The 19,941-nt window shown below is 41.4% G+C and overlaps 1 protein-coding gene across 3 annotated transcripts; it reads left to right on the top strand.

Annotated features, from left to right (window-relative positions):
- Positions 1 to 272: 272 nt before the first annotated feature.
- On the top strand, positions 273 to 18,372 carry Rnf34 (ring finger protein 34). 3 transcript variants are annotated; one of them, XM_046446254.2, is made up of 7 exons: positions 322 to 402; positions 2,294 to 2,350; positions 10,012 to 10,230; positions 11,319 to 11,726; positions 14,569 to 14,676; positions 15,147 to 15,348; positions 17,439 to 18,372. In XM_046446254.2, the coding sequence occupies exons 2-7, from the start codon at positions 2,339 to 2,341 to the stop codon at positions 17,627 to 17,629; spliced, it is 1,140 nt and encodes a 379-aa protein (XP_046302210.1). In that variant the 5' UTR covers positions 322 to 402; positions 2,294 to 2,338; the 3' UTR covers positions 17,630 to 18,372. The 3 variants fall into 3 exon arrangements, with proteins under 3 accessions (XP_046302212.1, XP_046302211.1, XP_046302210.1); XM_046446255.2 differs by lacking the exon at positions 2,294 to 2,350 and having other exon boundaries at positions 276 to 402; XM_046446256.2 differs by lacking the exons at positions 2,294 to 2,350; positions 10,012 to 10,230 and having other exon boundaries at positions 273 to 402.
- The last annotated feature ends 1,569 nt before the right edge of the window (positions 18,373 to 19,941 follow it).

The following is a 19,941-nucleotide window of genomic DNA, read 5'->3' as shown; positions in this document are numbered from 1 at the left end:
GGCCCTCAGGTGACGCTAACTTCCATTTCAGTCTCCTAAGAAGGAGGGTATGGAAAGCCCCTTCCGCCACGCCCACACTCGCCCATCTGGGCTTAGGACGGAGCAGAGTCCTCCTGGGTCCGCCCGCCTGCGCTGGAGGCCCCACCCCTCCCTGACCCTTCATTGGCTCTGTTGACCGGCCCCCCTAGCTTTGGCTTTCTATTGGTCAACAAGGCCGCCGCTCAGCTTTCTTCCCGGGGCGTGCGGCGAGCGTGGCCACGCCCCTTACGTCCGGACGCTAGGTCGCCTCGGGAGGCGGCGTAATCACCGCCTAGGAGGAAGGAGGTCGGCTCTTCGAGGAGCTGCTATGGTGTTGAGTTCCCCGGGAGCGCCGACCGAGCCGAGGCGTTCGCTGCCATGAAGGTGAGCGGTTGGTGGAGCTGGGCAGGCCCTCCTCGCCCCTCCTGTACGAGAGGAGGGCCTCCTTACTTTCTGCTTTAGCGGGTACCCCACCGGCTCCTTGGAGACCTCTGCGGAGGGTGGTCGCCGGCCGGCGACTGGGGCCCTGGGTTGGAGCCTGGTCTCCCGGACCCTCGAGCTCGCATGAGCGAGCCTTAAGGAGCCGGGAGAGGCCGTGTGGGCCCAGCGCAGAGAAGGGCTTTCTTCGGGGGCAGGAGGCAGGACCAGTAGCGCTCGCTTCAGCCCTCCGTGGCTTTGCCCACTGCATGCCCTCTCCTTCCCCGAGTCCTTGAACTAACCCAAATGTCGGGAACCTCACGGGACCAAAAGGAAAAAGAGTGCCGGGAGTGAGGAGGCTGGGGCCAGGCTTACAGGCTAGAAATGCCTGGGGTAGGGGATCCCACCCTCAAGGAGTTCTTGGTAGGCTTAACGTTGGGACGGTGACCTGGAGCGCCAGCAAGGTAGATGTGGCTGCATTGCCACTAGGTACGCAGCAAGTAATTTGACAGCTTTTCTCCCAGGTGGGAGTGAGAGCGTGGGAGCATCACTGATGAGAAGTTTAAGAAAAGGGGGCAGAGGGGAAATTCTGGCCTACTTTTCAGAGATGATTCTCTCAACTTGGTCGCTGAGAGTTCTAAAGGGCTTCTCCATATAGCGATCAGTTCAGGTGTTGATTTATTTAACGAACTCAGATGAAGTGGGATGAGTCATAAGGTGGTGATACGCTTCCAGACATGGACGGTTTCATTAATCTCAATGAACTGTGCTTGATGTGGGTAAAGAAAATAACAGTGAGCTGTTTGTTAGGTTAACTACCTTCATAAAGCCTCGAAGTTTTACTGTGGAAGATTGAAAAGGGATAGGGACAAGTGGGTAGGGACATTCAGTAAATATTTTGTTGAACACTCTCTGTTTTGGCCAAGAGGAAGATATGGTGAATAGGAATATTTCAAAATACAGTCTCATCCTTAGTAAAGAAGGATTTTGCCAATCGAAAGGGAAAAGACATTCGCTTGGCAGCTAATTACATTTCAAGGCAGAATGATCTAAGTTATCCCCCCCACCAAAACAAAACAAAACAAAACTCAGAGGCAGGAAAAGATACCTCTGACTGCAGGAAACAAGATTTTTGGAATAGGTAACTTTTGAACTGTGCCTTGAGGTATGAAGATATTATAAGAGTATTTATAATTCCCATTTTAGTTATAAAATATTTCAACTTCAGATACCTATTAAAATATCTAGATATATTTTATTTCCTGAAAATCATTATCTTACTGTTAAGATTTAAAATCAAAGCAGGGAAAAAAAGACAATAATAAATCAGGGGTCTCATACATATACCTCAAAAATATCATTGACTTGTTAATGTAAAGTTTTTATTTTTAATATTTTTTTAGTTGTTGATGTTTATTTTATTTGATATGTGGTGCTGAGAATCCAACCCAGTTTCTCACACATACTAGGCAAGTGCTCTACCAGTGAGCTACAACACCAGCCGACCTAATGTTAAGTTTGTGCCCTCTCAAGGAACTAGATAGATATGGAAGGAGAATTAGGAATAGGCCCAGTGTTGAAATTTTTAAGTATGTTCTTTAAAAACAAGTGTTTTTGAACTTAAGTGGAAGATACTGCTAGGTGGAAATTTTTAGAATCAGTTAAATGGCATTTGGAAACGCAGAAAAGATATTTTCTGAAGCACATTGCAAACTTGGGTAGTTATATATCTATGCAAGATGATAGGAATCTAGCTTTCATTTTTGGTTTTGTGAAACTGGATTTACAAAATTTAGGATTGGACTTTTTTTTTTTTTAATTATTGAAACTGTGTAATTGTGGATATTATTATCTGTAGATTTCTGGGAAAGACCAGTGACTCCTGATGTCATGAAATGGTAACATGAATATTCATGTAAGCAAATACTTTGTATTTATTTATTTTTTTAGTTGTAGTTGGACACAATATCTTTATTTAGTTAATTTATTTATTTATATGTGGTGCTGAGGATTGAACCACAGCCTGGCATGTGCTAGGCGAGCGCTCTACCGCTGAGCCACAACCCCAGCCCCCCCCACATGTAAGCACATAATTTGAGTTAGGATTAAAGTTACTTCAAAAGCTAAGTGACTAGATAAATACATCTTCATTCAATCCCAGGAATATGTGGAATGCATGTATTCTTTTATTTTTTTGATTTGTTTAGAAACTGATGTTTTGGCATCAGTTTACTTCTTACATGTAAGTAACTGTTTAACTCTAGAATTCATCTGCTTACCTCCCCACAATGGATTGTTTTAAAAATCTAAATTGGTGTCATATGTTAATTTGATTTTGCTTCTCCTTTCTGTGTTTCCAAGTTTATATGATCTCATCCTTAATTGTGCTAATCACATTCATTATTCCTAGCTCAAAATGAGATGTCAAGGATAAAGTAATCTACTAACTGTAATTTCCTGTTTTTTTTTTTTTTTTTTTCTCTGAAAGGAGGGGGAGTGGTGCTAAGGGTCAAGTGTACTGTTTTAAAAGACAAAAACCCAACATGAGGAAGGCAACATTTATGGTTTATACATGCTTTACCATTAAAAAAAATCTATCAACTTGACCAATATCTTGCCTACAAATATTACATTTTAAAGGCCAATATCTGTTTTAGGATATAGCATTTTTTTTTTGTGGTATAGGGTTGGATATTTTATTGTTAAAAAGGTGGAGTTCCTATGTGTTGTATTTCATTTGAAGCAGCAATTTGAGTAAGAAGTCCTTTTACATTCTAAGGACTATGTTTCTCAAGTGGCTCTAAATAGGGTAAAGATTTTGTTTATCTCAACTACTTTTTTTCTGTTTCTTTTTAACTTCTCTAGGTAGGTTTAACTGTCCTGAAATTTAAACTATAAAATGTGTTCTTTTATATCACTGGTTCAAAGATTTGAAACATCTTTTTCTTATTTTTTAACACAAGTGCATTCACTGAACTTTAGAAAATTAAAAGTTGTCCAGAATTTAAAACAGAACCCATAGTTAGTGAGTTCTTAATAATAGCTGAGAAAATTAATATTCCTGAATATGAAACTTTTATGTTCATTTTTAAGATAACTGTAAAAATATTACTGCATTTAGATTTAGAATTTTCGTAAGCAAAGTAGTACACTCTTAAGAGATGGCATTATTACTGTTGTTTACTTAATCAAAAACAAATGACTTAGATTATTTTGTTTTTATACCTAACTTTCCCTGCCCTCTGTGCATGTGTCCTCCCTCCAGTGTCAGTCTTCATGGAACCTACCATCTTTTTTCTAATTCTTTATTCTAAATAGTCTGGGTGGTTAGTATTACATTTGATGGAATCATTAAAAGGGCTCCTATGCTAATGCAATTGAGAATAGGATCCAAAATTTGTAGTAAACTTCAGTTAATTCTTTAGATTATTTTGAAATATTTTTACATGGATTCTAAAAGGACATTAGATCATGCACACAATCAAAAACTGCAGAACCTGAGGCCATTTGAAAACTGGCACTCTGCCACAAAGAGGGCTGGGCTATTGCTCTTATAAACAAACAGAACACATTTCCTCTTGGTTTAGTTGACTGAAATAATGATTCAGAATGAGTTTGTATTGTTTAAGTCTAATGAACCTGAGAGAGTACTTATAACATTGGTGGTCTATTGTTGTGGAAACCACAGTGCTGGCAACTGTCACCTTCATCCAAATTATATGGGCTTGTAGGTAGTACCTTCCTTTTGTTCCTGCAGAGGGGTAGGACAGTTTGTGAACACTTTTAGCCTTCCTGCTACCTGGAGAATATAGAGGAACTTTGATGTTGGTGAATTTGAGTGAAGGACTAAGTATGCTTGGCTCAGTACATTCAGGATGAGCTCACATCTGCCCTCTGAGAGAAGATGACATTTTGGTTTCCATCAGCTAGCTAGGTGTTAAGCTGCCCTTGATTAATTATGCCAGTGGCTAAAAGGCATATTAAGACCAGTTAGTTGGCTGCACAGCTGAAGTCATGTTTTCCAATTGGTGTTTTCAGTACAAAAGCAAACATTTTAATTTCCATTTGTTTCTTTGTTCACATTGGGAGTTATGGATATGAGCTGCTTTAAAATCTTGGTGCCTGGGCTTTGGGAAAAAAAAAAAAAAGGCCAGAAATGTCATTGGATGCTAGAATAACATAAAGAAAACTAATTGTTAGGGGCACTTCAGGTGGGTTTTAGAATTTCTTACTACAAACTATGTAAGTTTTTAAATGATGTCTGGTTCTTAACTGATGCACAAGACAGGAAACCATGGTCTCATGACTGATCTATCAGGACCAATTTTGGTCAAATGGTTTAGATAGGAAATAAGCTGCAAACACAGCTAAATTCCCTGAGGTTGGGATTTTGTGCCAGGCATAAAATATTATGTTTCAAACTACATTCATAGTCAAGGGAGGGAATTTAGCATCTCTGTAGATTGCTGTTCTAACATCTTGGACCCGTGATGTAGCCTATATAGCCCTGCTGTCAACCATGGCCCTGAGTAGGGCATGTGAGTCCCAATCAAGACTTAATTTCTAGTGATCCTGATTTTGTTTTTTTTTTAATACTCTTTTAAAATTATTATTATTTTTATTTGTTCTAATTAGTTATATAGGACAGTACAATGCATTTGACACATTGTACACAAATGGAGCATGACTTCCATGTCTGTGCATGGTGCTGTCACACACAGTATTTATGGGTTGGTGTAGATAGGGTAATAATGTCTGTCTCATTCTACTGTCCTTCCCATCCTTACTGCCCCACCCCTCACCTCACTCCCCCCTGCCAAATCCAAAATTCCTTCATTCTCCCCCAACCCCCTGCCCAACCCCGACTTTGGCTTCACAAATAGAATAGTAATTTTTTTTTTTTTTTTGTAGTGAGAATTGAACTCAGAGTGCTCTACCACTGAGCCACAACCCTTACCCTTTGGTTCATTTGTTGGTACCAGGGATTGAACCCAGAGGCACTTAACCACTGAGCCCCCATCATCAGCCCTTTTTTTTTTTTAATATTTATTTTTCAGTTTTCGGCGGACACAACATCTTTGTTTGTATGTGGTGCTGAGGATCGAACCCGGGCCGCGCGCATGCCAGGCGAGTGCGCTACGGCTTGAGCCACATCCCCAGCCCCTTATCATCAGCCCTTTTAAAAAATATATTTTATTTTGAGACAGGGTCTTGCTAAGTTATTTAGGGTCTCGCTATATTGAATTTGCCATCCTCCTGCTTCAGCCTCCCAAGTTACTGGGATTATAGACATGTGCCTGCGCCCGGCTCATTTTGTTTTATTTTGAAACAGGAACTCAGTTCCTGAGGCTGTCCTTGAACTTGCAATCTTCTTGTCTTAGCCTCCAGAGTTGCTGTGATTACAAGTGTGCATCACTGTGCCTGGCAAAATGAAACATTTAAAGGGGAGCCAGGTAGATGAGTTCAAGCCTGGGAATATTTTTCTTTTGGGTGGATTCTTAACTACTTAACGATGAAGGACAAAAAATAGTTTAAACAGTAGGATTGTGCTCAGGGCTGCTTTACTACCAAGCTATATTTTTTGCCCTTTTTTATTTTTACCACAGGGTCTTGTTGAGTTGCCCAGGATGTGATCCTTCTGCCTTAGCTTCCTGAGTAGCTGGAATTGTAGGAAAGCATCACCATGCCTGCCAATGGCTGCTTTTGACACACCCTGAAAGTCACACTTTCTCTCTATAGTGCAGATTTCATATGCCAAAACATGCATGAGTGTTAGGAAACAAAAGCTTGGGTAAAGAGTGAGTTAAATGAAGAAAATCACCAATTTTCAGCAAAAGTAAGAGGGGAAAGGAACTAACTTAATCAGATTAAGTTAAAAAAGCTGAGCATTTCTGCATGGACTGGGGGAAACTGTGGACTGCAGGCATGGCTGAGGTATTTGTCTCAGAAAGGTAGAGGCACAGGCTTCAGAAGTACCTGTGGCCCCTTTGTTCAGTAGTCTGTGGATGGTGATTTTCCAGTGGAAATAGTATAAGCAGGAAGGAGAAATCTTTAGACTGAATATCCTTGACTTTAAATTTTTTTTTTTTTTAGTTGTAGATGGATATAATACCTTTATTTTTATGTGGTGCTGAGGATCAAACCCTGTGTTTCACACATGTGAGGCAAGCGCTCTACCACCGTGCCCCAGTCCCAGCTTTTGACCTTTTAACTTTGGCTGTATATCAAAATCACCTGCTTAGGTTTTTTTTTTTTTGGCCCAGGATGAACCTCAGACCAGCAAAATCAGTCTCTAGGACTGAGACCTAGGCATCAGGATTTTTAAAAGGATCCATTGATGAGTCCATGCAGCCAAGATGGAAAACCTCTCCCTGTCTTAGGGCAGTTTCATAGCCTTAGGCAGTTCTTACCAAGAGGCAGTGACCAGTCCCTGAGGTACAGGACTAAAACTACTCCAGAGTTGGGGAGGTCAAATCACTAATGAAATTACTTCCATTACCACACCAGGATGCCAGGAAAATGGGCTTTAATAGGGAAGTGGAAATAAGTTTTTCAAACACACTTAACGGTAAAGAAAGGTATTTCACATAAAACTGGTGATTGGGGCCTCCGTTTCAAATTTCTGAACTATCAAGAAGGTTGGAGTGTTGCAAATGCTACTTTGAAGATGAGAGCCGTGCATACATGGATACCTTTCAGTATTCTAAGAGTATGCTCTTTTTTTTTTTTCAATTTTTAATTTTTTTTTTTAATTTTTTTTATTGTTGGTTGTTCAAAACATTACATAGTTCTTGATACATCATCTTTCACACTTTGCTTCAAGTGGGTTATGAACTCCCATTTTTAGCCCATATACAGATTGCAGAATCACATCAATTACACATCCATTGATTTACATATTGCCATACTAGTGACTGTCGTGTTCTGCTACCTTTCCTATCCTCTACTATCCCCCCTCCCCTCTTCTCTCTCTACCCCCTCTACTGACCTTCATTTCTCCCCCTTGTATTATTTGTCCCTTTCCCCTCATTTCCTCTTGTATGTTCTTTTGTATAACCCTGAGGGTCTCCTTCCATTTCCATGCAATTTCCCTTTTCTCTCCCTTTCCCTCCCACCTCTCATCTCTGTTTAATGTTAATCATCTTCTCATGCTCTTCGTCCCTACTCTGTTCTTAGTTACTCTCCTTATATCAAAGAAGACATTTGGCATTTGTTTTTTAGGGATTGGCTAGCTTCACTTAGCATAATCTGCTCTAGTGCCATCCATTTCCCTGCAAATTCTATGATTTTGTCATTTTTTAATGCAGAGTAATACTCCATTGTGTATAAATGCCACATTTTTTTTAATCCATTCGTCTATTGAAGGGCATCTGGGTTGGTTCCACAGTCTTGCTATTGTGAATTGAGCTGCTATGAACATCGATGTAGCAGTGTCCCTGTAGCATGCTCTCAATTTTTAATTTTTTTTAAGAGAGAATTTTTAATATTTATTTTTTAGTTTTCGGCAGACACAACATCTTTGTTTGTATGTGGTGCTGAGGATCGAACCTGGGCCGCATGCATGCCAGGCGAGCGCGCTACCGCTTGAGCCACATCTCCAGCCCTAAGAGTATGCTCTTAATGTATGACTTATTATTGGTCTATTTTGTCCAAATTTAAATTCACAGATCCTAATGAGGCTGCAACCTATATTTTCCAGTGTTGTTTTTTCTCCTTCTCCCCGACCCCCTTTTGTACCAGGGATTGAACTTGGGGGGCACTCAACCACTGAGCCGCATCCCCAGCCCTATTTTGTATTTTATTTAGAGAGCGTCTCACTGAATTCCTCAGCACCTTGCTTTTACTGAGGCTGGCTTTAAACTAGCAATCCTCCTGCCTCAGCCTTCCAAGCTGCTGGGATTCCACACTGTGCCCAGCTTCTTCTTTTATTCTGTGATGTCTTTGGCTAACAGCAGTAAAGTACATCTACACTGCACTGAGTATTGGGTTAGAGCAACATACTCCTGCCTGGGATATTTTGGAGGTTGTCTTGGGCTTTTTTGTTTTTAAATCTGGAGATGGCTGAGGGGAGATAAGTATTCTTTTTTGTTATTTTCTTTTTGGGGATGTAGAGGAAATTCCCATATTCTTGTAGAAATATGAGGAATGGGACAACATTGTTACCTTCTAATACTGACCTCTACACAGAGATTCCACCTGTTTTCCCCAAATAAATTCTCTGTTCCCTTCACTAGATCTGTGTAGATAAAAAAAACGTTTTTAGCCTGAAGAATTTTTTTTTTTGAGACAGAGAGAGAGAATTTTAATATATATATATATTTTTTTTTAGTTTTTTGGTGGACACAACATCTTTGTTTTTGTATGTGGTGCTGAGGATCGAACCTGGGCCGCATGCATGCCAGGCAAGCGTGCTACAGCTTGAGCCGCACCCCCAGCCCTAGCCTGAAGAATTTTGATGATCATTCTCATTAACATAGTTTGAACATTATATCCTTCCTTAACTTGTAAGATTGTCTCTGGTAGAAAGGGTGAAGTATGACTTTTTAGAAGTACTGCCTTTAAAAGGGAGTTTCATTGAGGTTTTCACCTGTTAAATCATGATCTCTTTTACCTTAATTGTTCTTTACAAGAAAACAATTTGAACCACTTAATAGTGTGCAAAATTTAAATAATGTTACATTGCCTGTAAAGAGGGAATACAAAGAAACCTTTTGCACAGGTGTCAGCCATATGGAACTAGAGTCCTTGGGAGAAAGAAGGTTGTGGTCAAGGAAACATCATAGGGGAATGAGAAGGGGGATAAAAGCAATAGGCCTCCTAGCTCATCAGTAGCTATATTAGCAGGAGGCTAAAGCTTCCTGAAGACTTTGCTTCTTTTGACTTCTATAATGAAGTGAAATTTGCCCAGTGGCAGTTCTGCAGGTGTATTCCCTCCTTTCTCCCAAAATTATGTGCAGTTTGAATTTTTTAAAAACAATATGTTTTCAATAGTTTTAACAGGGCTTACTTTTTTCTTTTATTATTTTTTAAAATATTTTTTAAAATAAAGGTATTGGACACAATACCTTTATTTTTATGTGGTGTTGAGGATCAAACACAGACAGAGCTTCACACATGCTAGGCAAGCACTCTACCTCTCAGCCATGACTGTAGCTCCCTATTTTCTTTTTATTTAACAAGATCTGAGTGTTTTCAATGCCAAATATTCTTTGGTAATACCAGAAGATTATCTTTCCAAATAGCTTGAAATTTTGGTGCCTAGAGGAATGCAGGTTGAGCTTCTCTTATCCAAAATGCTTGGGATTGAAAGTCTTTCAGATTTTGGTGTTGTCTCTGGAGGCTTCACCTGTTAAGTGTCTCCTATTCAAAAATCCTATGAGCATCTCTTATTAGAAAATTCAAAATCTGAAACTTCTTGAGCATCACGTTGGTGATTTCAAAATTTCAGATTAGAGATGCTCATCTCTAGATGTGAGAACTGTGTTAGTTACCCCCACCAGAGTGGCATTCCCTGGGGATCCCAGACAGCCCAGGTTCCACTTAGCTTTAAACTGTGGCACTTGTGTTCCTTTTCAGGCGGGTGCCACATCTATGTGGGCTTCGTGCTGTGGGCTGCTGAATGAAGTCATGGGAACCGGAGCTGTCAGGGGCCAGCAGTCAGGATTTGCAGGAGGCACTGGTCCTTTCAGATTTACACCAAACTCTGATTTTTCCACCTACCCACCAGCAACTCCGGAAGGGCCTAATATAGTTTGCAAAGCCTGTGGACTTTCATTTTCAGTCTTTAGAAAGAAGGTGAGTTGGATGACTTGTTACATACAAGACATATGGGATAAGAATTATTAATCATAGTTTATTTTGAATAGGTAATGAATTTTTTTTCTTATAAAAATATGAAAACTTGGTCCCATTGATTTTTTTTTTTTTTTTTTTTTTTTTCCCCCATTTAGAGAGGTATGCAGTCAGGGATTATATTTCTGTCGAGTGTTCTACATAGACATTGTTATGTGTCACATTGTCAGGCATCCTTTTGTCTGAACTCTGACCTGTTTGTACCATTTCATTCTTCCTGATGACACTTATTTTTTTGAAGCAAGAGATTTAATTAATCTGCAGTTTCATTCAGAGATGATTTACTATAATTCCGATCTCAAGTTTCAAAAAATTTGTCTCTAACCATGCTCTTAACTCACACGAAGAAATGAGTGTAATAAGCTAAGTGCTGTTTAGAGGCTAAACATAAAATGGGCTTAAATTCAGCTCTTTTCACTTTTCTTTGATCTTCATTTCAATCTTTTGAATATGCAGACAAAAAACTGTTAGCTTATGAGAACAGTGCACCAGGCAGAAGTGGCTACAGCTGAGTCTGTGAAGTTCTCTAGGGCATTGGTGTGGGTTGTGATTAAGGCCACGTAGGTGACAGGTTCCTGGATTAGTGGGTCCTCTCTTGAATTGACTTGGAAAGATTGGTTGCCTTTCTCTTCATTCTCTGTGGGATTCTTTTTTCCTCATCTTGAAGTGAGGAAGTCCTTCACATGGGAGACCAGGCAGAGTGTGTGGCTGTGCATTCCATGTGGTTCAAGTCAGCTGTGTTCTGCTAATTACATGTTTGCACCAAGGGGCGGGAAGGTTTTAATTCATTAACACAAGAGTGTCTGTTTTCCTTAAAGTGCAGTATTTGAACTTCACTGAATCCAGACTGCCTTGGCATCGACCGTGTTGATTTTTGTGGCTTTTGGAACATTAAAATTCCTGTGAAAATGGTGCCACAGGGGATTTCATAAGAACTAAAATTTAAATTTTAATAAAGGCAAGAATAAGGCGTGGTTTTCATAATAGCTTGTATCTTGCTATCATTAAATGCTTCCCTTCTGTCTCTTCAGCATGTGTGTTGTGACTGCAAGAAGGATTTTTGCTCCGTTTGTTCAGTCCCGCAAGAAAATCACCGTAGATGTTCTACTTGTCACTTATTACAAGAGACGGCCTTCCAGCGCCCTCAGTTGATGCGACTAAAAGTGAAGGATCTTCGGCAGTATCTCATTCTTAGAAACATACCAATAGATACTTGTCGAGAGAAGGAAGACTTGGTAGATCTAGTACTGTGCCACCATGGACTAGGCTCTGAGGATGACCTGGACACAAGCAGTCTGAATTCTTCACAGTCCCAGACTTCTAGCTTTTTTACACAGTCATTTTTTTCAAACTACACCACCCCCTCTGCTACCGTGTCTTCCTTTCAGGGGGAGCTTATGGATGGAGACGGCACCTCCAGATCTGGAGCACTGGCACAGGTACGAGAGGGTGATAGATTGCTGGGGTCCCTGCATGCTTACTCTTGGCCATATTTGGTGGCCTTTAGTGCCTGATGACTTCAGATAAACCGGAAGTTAGGATTTGGAGCGGTGTTTCCGCACCCAGCTGAATTGGCACTTGCAGCCTCTCCCGCTGCATGTGGTCTTTTGTGTAGATACAGGGTGGCCCCAGGGTCCACTGCCTGGAGAGTCCAAAAATAGCTCGTGGATTTCTTGACCTTACTTCAGCACTAAATAGTACTGACAGAAGCTGGGCATGGCGGCATACCTAGGTCATTCCAGCTACACTGGAGGCCAAGGCAGGAGGATTGCAAATTTAGACCAACCTGGGCACCTTATCTCAAAATATAAAATAAAAAAGGGCTGGGGGTGTAGCTAAGTGGTAGAATGCCCAGTGTTCAATCCCCAATGCCAGACACACACACACAAGTGATGACTGAAAAAGCAGCATGTACATATTTGCATGACTATTTGTATAAGTGTCAGTAACCATAGAAATAATCAGTACAGTAAATTAATCTGATGCCCCCTCTCTTGACATTAGTGAAATTGTTCCTAGTTTAGATACTGAAAGAGCCATCTAAGTAGAAAAATGTAGTTATTTGCTAATTTTAATTTGAATATTATCCCAATGAGATTCTTGAACATCCTGGTTGAATAACATGTAAAGACTTGTAGTGGATATTCCCTGGTGTGTGAGTGATTATAAAATGTTGAATTAAGCCCGGCATAGTAACATTCACCTATAATTCTGCTACTTGGGAGACTGAGGCAGGATGATTGGGAGGTTGAGGCTAGAGGCTAGCCTGGGCAACTTATGAAGACATTTTTCAAAAATCTCCGAAAATAAAATGATTTTTTTCCACATTTAATTTTCATCCCTGAAGAAAGGGGATTTTGTTTTGTTTTTTTGGGGGGTGAGGGGTACTGGTGATTGTACTCGGGTACTTGATCACTGAGACGTATCCCCAGACCTATTTTTTTTTTTTTAACCTTTTTTTTTGTTGTTGTTTTTGTGCTGAGGATTGAACCCAGGACCTGTACATGTGAGTGCATGTGAGTCAAGCACTCTACCAACTGAGCTATATCCCCTGTTGTAGATGGACACAATATCTGTTTTATTTATTTATTTTATGTGGTGCTGAGTATCGAACCCAGGACCTCATGCATGCGAGGCAAGTGCGCTACCACTGAGCCACATCCCCAGTGACAGGGTCTCACTGAGTTGCTTAGCACTTTGCTTTTGCTGAGTCTGGCTTTGAATTTGTGATCTTCCTGCCTCAGCTTCCTGAGCTGCTGGGATTACAGGTGTGTGACACCACACCCAGCAAGAAAGGGGTTATTAAAAGTAGATTTTTTCATCTGTATTTTACTCAAAAATAAGTCCAAGCTGAGAGATTTTATTATTTTCTCAAATAAGAACTGGCATAATAAGACTTTTGTATCCTTTTTGGGAATAAGATGCCATTTGGGAGATGTGGGTGGTTGGATGCTACAGTATAGTACCTATGAGTCAGTCAATTGGGAATTGACCTAGACTATTGTAGAACTGTGGTCGAAATATATTGAGAGAAAAGATGTGCAATGTGCAGTGGCTTGTGCCTGTAATCCCAGTAGCCTGGAGGACTGATGCAGGAGGAAGACAATGGCAAGATCCAGGTCAGCCTCAGTAACTTAGTGAGACACCCTGTCTTTAAAAAAAAAAAGGCCTGAAGGTATAGCTTAGTGGTCCAACCTCAGTGTTCAAGAATAGGGCTGGGGCTCAGTGGCAGAGCGCTTGCCTAGCACATGTGAGGCACTGGGTACAATCCTTGGCACCACATAAAAGTAAGTAATTAAAGGTATTGTATCCATCTACTCTAAACAAACAAAAAACAAAAAAGTTTTGAAAGGCATATGATCAAAATTAAAGGGATTTCTGTTTTCCTTAAAGCAGACTGATTGTTGAGGATTTTTAAAAACTAGAACCAGCACAAACACTCTGAAGCATATTAGAAAGCCTTCTTTGGAATTAGAAGTGTGACTTAGTAGGATTGAGACCTTTCAAATTGGATGCTTATGACATTGGGGCGGATCCTGGTCAAATTAGCTTTCTTTGTTCAGTTAAACTAGCCTTTTGCATCTTGTAGTGCTACCCCTTATCCTTGGTGGCTTTGGCATTCCATGATGGGATGTTTCTCAGGGAATTAGTCCTTTGGTTTTATTACAAATTCTCCCCCTCCCCCCCCCCCCACAAATTTGTTTCCACATAACTTGATGGAATATAAATTCTTTTTCTTCTTAATATTTTTTAGTTGTACTTGGACACAATACCTTTATTTTATTATTTTTATGTGGTGCTGAGGATCGAACCCAGTGTCTTACACATGCTAGGCAAGCTCTCTACCACTGAGCCCCAGCCCCAACCTGGAAGGTAAATTCTTTAGTCATGTGGGGCCCAACTCTGTGGGAGGGGCAGCAGCATTGAGGATCCAGAGAAGATGTGGAGTGTGCAAGGTATTTGGGTCATCCTTTTTTTTCCCCCACTCAGTACTGAGGATGGAATCCAGGGGTACTGTATTGTTTTTATTTTGAGATAGGGTCTAAGTTGCGTTGGGCCTCCTTGCTAGATTATGGAGGCTGGCCTGGAACTTGTGATCCTCCTGCCTCAGGCCCCTGAAACACTGGCATTACAGGAGTGCCCCCATCAGGCCCAGGCCCAGGCCCATTTTGAATCATTCTTGAGGATGATCAGTGGAAAGCTTTTCTCTAGTGATAAATATGGGTTGATAATGTTAGGAAAACATGATTCCTGACCTAATCAGATGCATCATGTGTATAGGTACAAAGTGAAATAGCTTCAGCAAACACAGAAGACGATGATGATGATGATGATGACGATGACGAAGATGATGAGGAAGAAGAAGAAGAAAATAATTTGCAGGATCGGGTGAGACCACTTATAAAATTTTTCCCTGGGGGCTATGGTGGTAGCTCAGTGGTAAAGCACTTGCTTTACATGTGTGAGGCCCTGGGTTCAACACTCAGCACCACATTAAAAACGATAAGTAAGTACAATTAAAGATATTGTGTCCATCTACAATAACAAAAAAATTTTCCCCAAGGGCTGGGGACATAGTTATAGTACATTGCTTGCCTAGCATGCCTGAGGCCCTAGGTTTGATATCCAGCACAACCCCCCCCCCCAAAAAAAAAAAATTGCTTTCCTAATATTTGTGAGCCAGCAGGAAGGGCAGGTGCCCATATAGACTTCTCTAGGATAGCACTGGTTTGAATGTAAGACAGTACATTAAAACCCTTCAAGGACTTCTGAGAAGTCTAGGAATCCCCAGTGGGGATTGTCTGGTAAAAGGGATCTGGACTCGTGGGAACAGAGGTAATGGGACACTCTGATTTCAGACCCTTGGGCTCTCCAAGAAGCGAGTGAGAGCTTCGCTGTCTGACCTGTCAAGCCTTGAAGAGGTGGAGGGGATGAGTGTGCGCCAGCTGAAGGAAATCCTGGCTCGGAATTTTGTCAACTATTCTGGCTGTTGTGAAAAATGGGAACTGGTAGAGAAAGTTAACCGGTTATACAAAGAGAATGAAGAAAACCAAAAGTCATGTAGGTTTATTTTTTCTTTTTTTTCCCTATAGTATCTTTCCTTAGGCTTTAAAAAATGGGGTTGTGTCAGATTTAGTTTTGGGAAAACTATTTACTTTTTATTGAATCTGAATTAATTATATGAGCCTGTTTATAGAATTGTTAGTAAGCTCATCGTGTGATGTTGCTCTGAGACCACCCTTACCAAGTGTGTTCAAGAAATTATTTGTTGACTTGAAAGGTCCTTTCATCACTCTTGTCATCTTAGTGTTAATCTTAAATCCTGGCTGTGATATGGCATCCATTGACGTTTATGCTCAGAATAGGCAGGAAGTCTTTAGGCACATCTACTTCCAGGGCAGTGCCACAGTGGCAGGCTCAGGAACCAGTCCACAGAAGCTTTAGAGGTTGGAGGCCGCTGGCTGAGGAATGGCATCCTGGCAGTGTAAATCCCTGCACGGTGCTTGGTGGACATGCGCGGAAGCCCCACCCTCAAGTTTTTGGTGTAGGAAACCATGACATGTGGCTGAAGAGTCTTTTTTGGTTAACTGTTTAATTTAACCCTAGGTCAGTCTGTTTGGTGGACACGTAGTTTGTTTTGAGCACAGCTGGGACTTTCCTAGCTTGACTGTCTTGACGCCACTTATGCCAAGATTGACCCAAACAGTCTGTACTCATAACCTGCTGCTGGACTATTTCCTTTCTTGGGCCCATAAGTTGTAAAGAGTTGGAAGGAACCTTCCTACCCAGGAGAGGGGGCCAAGGCCCAGATTCCAATCTTACCTGAGCCCTCAGATGCCTGCTCATCTGCCATTTTACGCTATACATCTTCTCTGTAGGTCCACACCAGTCATGGACCATGAACTAAGACCCCACATTACAAGATCTCTTGACATTGCAGGCTGTGAAATTTATTTGTCTTAAATCAAAATATTTCAGTCCTTCAAGCTTGAATTCTGGTTCTGTTCTAACCATGTTTCCCATTCCTCGCCTCTCTGACCTGTAGAAAGGGAAGCCTCCAAACTTCTAGCTGTAGGGTCAAATCTCAGCTGAGGTTAACTTTTTAAAACTCATTCATTGCCTTTCTTACTCAGAGCCTGGATTTTCTCAAAACCTGAGTATGGGTCATGGAGCCAGAAAGGTCCATCTTGTTTTAGGTAGATGGACTCCCAAGAATAAAATGGCAAAAGTATTTCTAGGGTTGTGGCTCAGTGGTAGAGCACTTGCCTAACATGGGTGAGGCACAGGGTTTGATCCTCAGTACCACATAAAAAACAAGTAAAAATAAAAGTTAAATTCTAAAAAAATTTTTAAAAAGTATTTCTAAGGCCAAGACAGGAGATGTAGCTTACTGGTAAAGCATTCCTGGGTTTAATCCCCAATACTAAAAAGAAAATAAAGGGAAGTCCGGGGGAAAGAGGCTCTTTTTTTCTACTGAGATGAAATTTCAAAGTGGCCTGACTCCTAGTCAAGTGCATGGTGTTGCATATCTGTCATCTCAGCAACTGGGGAGGCTGAGGCAGGAGGACTGCGAGTTTCAGGCCAGCCTGAGGAACTTAGACCCTATTAAGTAAGATAAAGTATTAACAAATAAAAAGGGGGGCTGAGGAATATAGCTCAGTTGGTAGAGTGCTTGCCTTACATGCATAAGGCCCTAGCACCCCACCCACTAAAAAAATAATAAATAAAGGACTGGGGATGAAGCAGGTGGTAGAGTGCTTTGGGCTTAGTCGCCAGTACTACCAAAAAAGGGGGGAAAACCCATTGTGGCCTGACTCTGGTGGCCCACATATAGAAGGCCAGGCTGGGGTTTAAGTTTCTTTTTTCTAAGTATAGTCAATATGTCCTTATGAAAACACCTTAAATTACACCAAGATATAAAATAGAAATAAGTAGCTGACATTTGTTGTGCATCTTACCTGGCCCTAAACACAAAACCTTGAGATGTAGACACTGCGATTTCTAATGAAAAGAACCAAAGTACACAGAAGTCAGGGATGGTCTCTTGTACAGCACTGTGCTGGTATCGGGCCTGCGATGGTCACTCAGCAGGTGGGCAGTGCAGCAGGGCAGGAGGCCTGGTCCACATCTCCAGCTCTGTTGCCTTTCAGATGGTGAGCGGCTGCAGCTGCAGGACGAGGAAGACGACAGTCTGTGCCGCATCTGCATGGATGCTGTCATCGATTGTGTCCTACTGGAATGTGGGCACATGGTCACCTGCACCAAGTGCGGCAAGCGCATGAGTGAGTGTCCCATCTGCCGCCAGTACGTGGTGCGAGCTGTGCACGTGTTCAAGTCCTGAAACCAAGGTTCTCCCCAGTGGGACACGCACCCCCAGACTCCATCCCAAACATTTCAATGCACAGAAGGGACTGGAAACTTACTGTTCAAAGGCAGAAGCTATTTTTAAAAATTATTTTCACTACTTATTGGGGGCATAAAGTTTCATCCTAAGTTGAAGAAACATTGGTCCGCGCCATGAGCCTGCCTGCGATCACGAGCTTCCTAGGTTTTACGGGGTTCTGTCACATGTCCCTCGTGAGCGCTAGTTGTTGAAGTCAGACTGTTGACACGTGGGCATCAGCTCCTGCTCTCTGGTGAATACTTACCCCATTCTTGTTTCCCTTTGATCCTATGTTGGAAACTTCTGTTCTCTTTGGGTGAGGTGAGCTCACTGTCCACAGTGGCTCATGTGGAACGTGCTAAGCAGCGGCCCCTTTGAATGTTCAGTTTATTAGTCATGTATATTTTAAATGCTAATATTTGATGAATGTAAGTTTCCACATTATTGCCATTTCTGGGTTTAAACATAATTGGGAACAACTGACATTCTGGTCACCTGTCAGGGCCTTAGATGAAACATGTCCATTTTTGTTTAGGTGCATCTTTTTATGCTGTGCCTAGCTTCTTACATTAGGAGTGTGTGTGCTTGATTTTTTTCTTAATGTGTAATCAGTTTACACTGTTTTGTATAGTGAAGGTGTATTTTTAGTGCTACCTGCTAGCTAATTTCAACATTAAGAATAAAATTAGATTTAAAGGAAATGTTTTTGTTTACATCGTCTCAAGTCGGTTCCTGATTCATTTGCATACAGTCTGAATGGTATCTGCAACCTGGTCTAGCATCCTCTTCAGAATAAATGAGTGCACCTTCAAAGATGTCATAACAAATTGCAATGCTTATCTTTGCTGCTTACTTACCAGAAAGGTCAAGTACTGTTTAGCTGTTTGTTAAAATCGGGTGTTATGCTAGATGCTGTGTAGTTTCCAGCAGTTCTCAGTATCAGACTGGATAGATAGCGCCCGAGAAGTTAAAGGACTGTACAGAATCTCAGTTAAAATGTGGCTGTAGCTGGGTATGGTGGCACACACCTGTAATCCCAGCAGCTCAGGAGGCTGAGACAGGAGCAGCTCAGCGAGACACTGTCTAAATAAAATACAAAACAGGGCTGAAGATGTGGCCTAGTGGTTGAGTGCCCCTGAGTTCAATCCCTGGTACCCCCCCCCCCAAAAAAAAAAAGGTGGCTGTATCAGGATCTGGGGTGTTGTTCAGTGGTAGAGCACCCTGTAAGCATGCACAAGGCCTGGGCTCCATCTGATACTATGAGGGGGAAAAAAAGACGGTTATGTCAGAATAATTCGAACCTAGCTTGGATGTCAGTTTCTTTTAACCTTTTCAATACCACACAGCAAATAAGAAACTTCAGATAATTATGTTTCTTTCCTTAGGTCCGGTTTGAATCAGGGTGTGTTTTTGGTTGATCCCAGCTGTGGATTCTTCCTATTGGTAGGGGGCAGATGTTTTTAGAAATGGCCAACTTAAAAAATCTCCAGGTTTTTTTTTTTTTTTTTTTTTTTTTGACTATGAAGCTGGTAACTCATGCCCTCATGTACTGGGGAATCTACTAGTAGACCTGAAAATAGCTTTGAACTTAGGGCTGAAAGTTTGGCTAAGTGAAGAAAAACATGCCTTTCTGCCCTTTTTTCCCCCCTTATCAAGGCCCTGAGGGTATTTTCAAATGCTGAACCCAGGCTGGGCTGGCAGCTCCCAGCTTGAACGATCTATGTATGCTACAGCTTTGTTGCCCATTCCCTGCCACAGCTGCAGGGGCACTGGCACCTGGTCTACATTTCAAGAGTGAACTCTTGAAATTTAATATCATCCCCACCCCCCGGCCCTGCAAATCTCTAACTTGGTGGTGGGAAGCCTTTAAATTCAGGCCAGCAAATGATGGTACACAAATTCAGATTTAGTTACATGTTAGCTTAAAACATGCTTCTTATTCTTCACTTTTGGATTTATATAGTTGGACACGATACATCTGTTTTATTTATTTTTATGTGGTGCTGAGGATTGAACCCGGGCTCTGCATGTGCTAGGTGAGCGCTCTACCACTGAGCCATAACCCCAGCCCAAATGGTGGATTTATTATTATTATTTTTTTAAGGTAGTGCTGAGATCACTTGGTTTAGTGACAAACTGACAGAGATGTTTAGTGCAACAGGCTTGACAAAGAACAGACAGCCCTTTTGTATCTGTGGATTCAACTGAGGAGTAAAAATATTTGAAATATTATACTAAACATGTACAGATGTACAGACTACTTTTTCCTT

Source organism: Marmota monax, unplaced genomic scaffold (assembly GCF_021218885.2).
Source record: "Marmota monax isolate L192 unplaced genomic scaffold, Marmota_monax_Labrador192_F-V1.1 WCK01_AAM20220418_F8-fsc00092, whole genome shotgun sequence".
NCBI classification, from domain to species: Eukaryota; Metazoa; Chordata; class Mammalia; order Rodentia; family Sciuridae; genus Marmota; species Marmota monax.
Note: the sequence above shows the minus strand (reverse complement) of the source record. Positions and strands in the feature narration are given on the sequence as shown.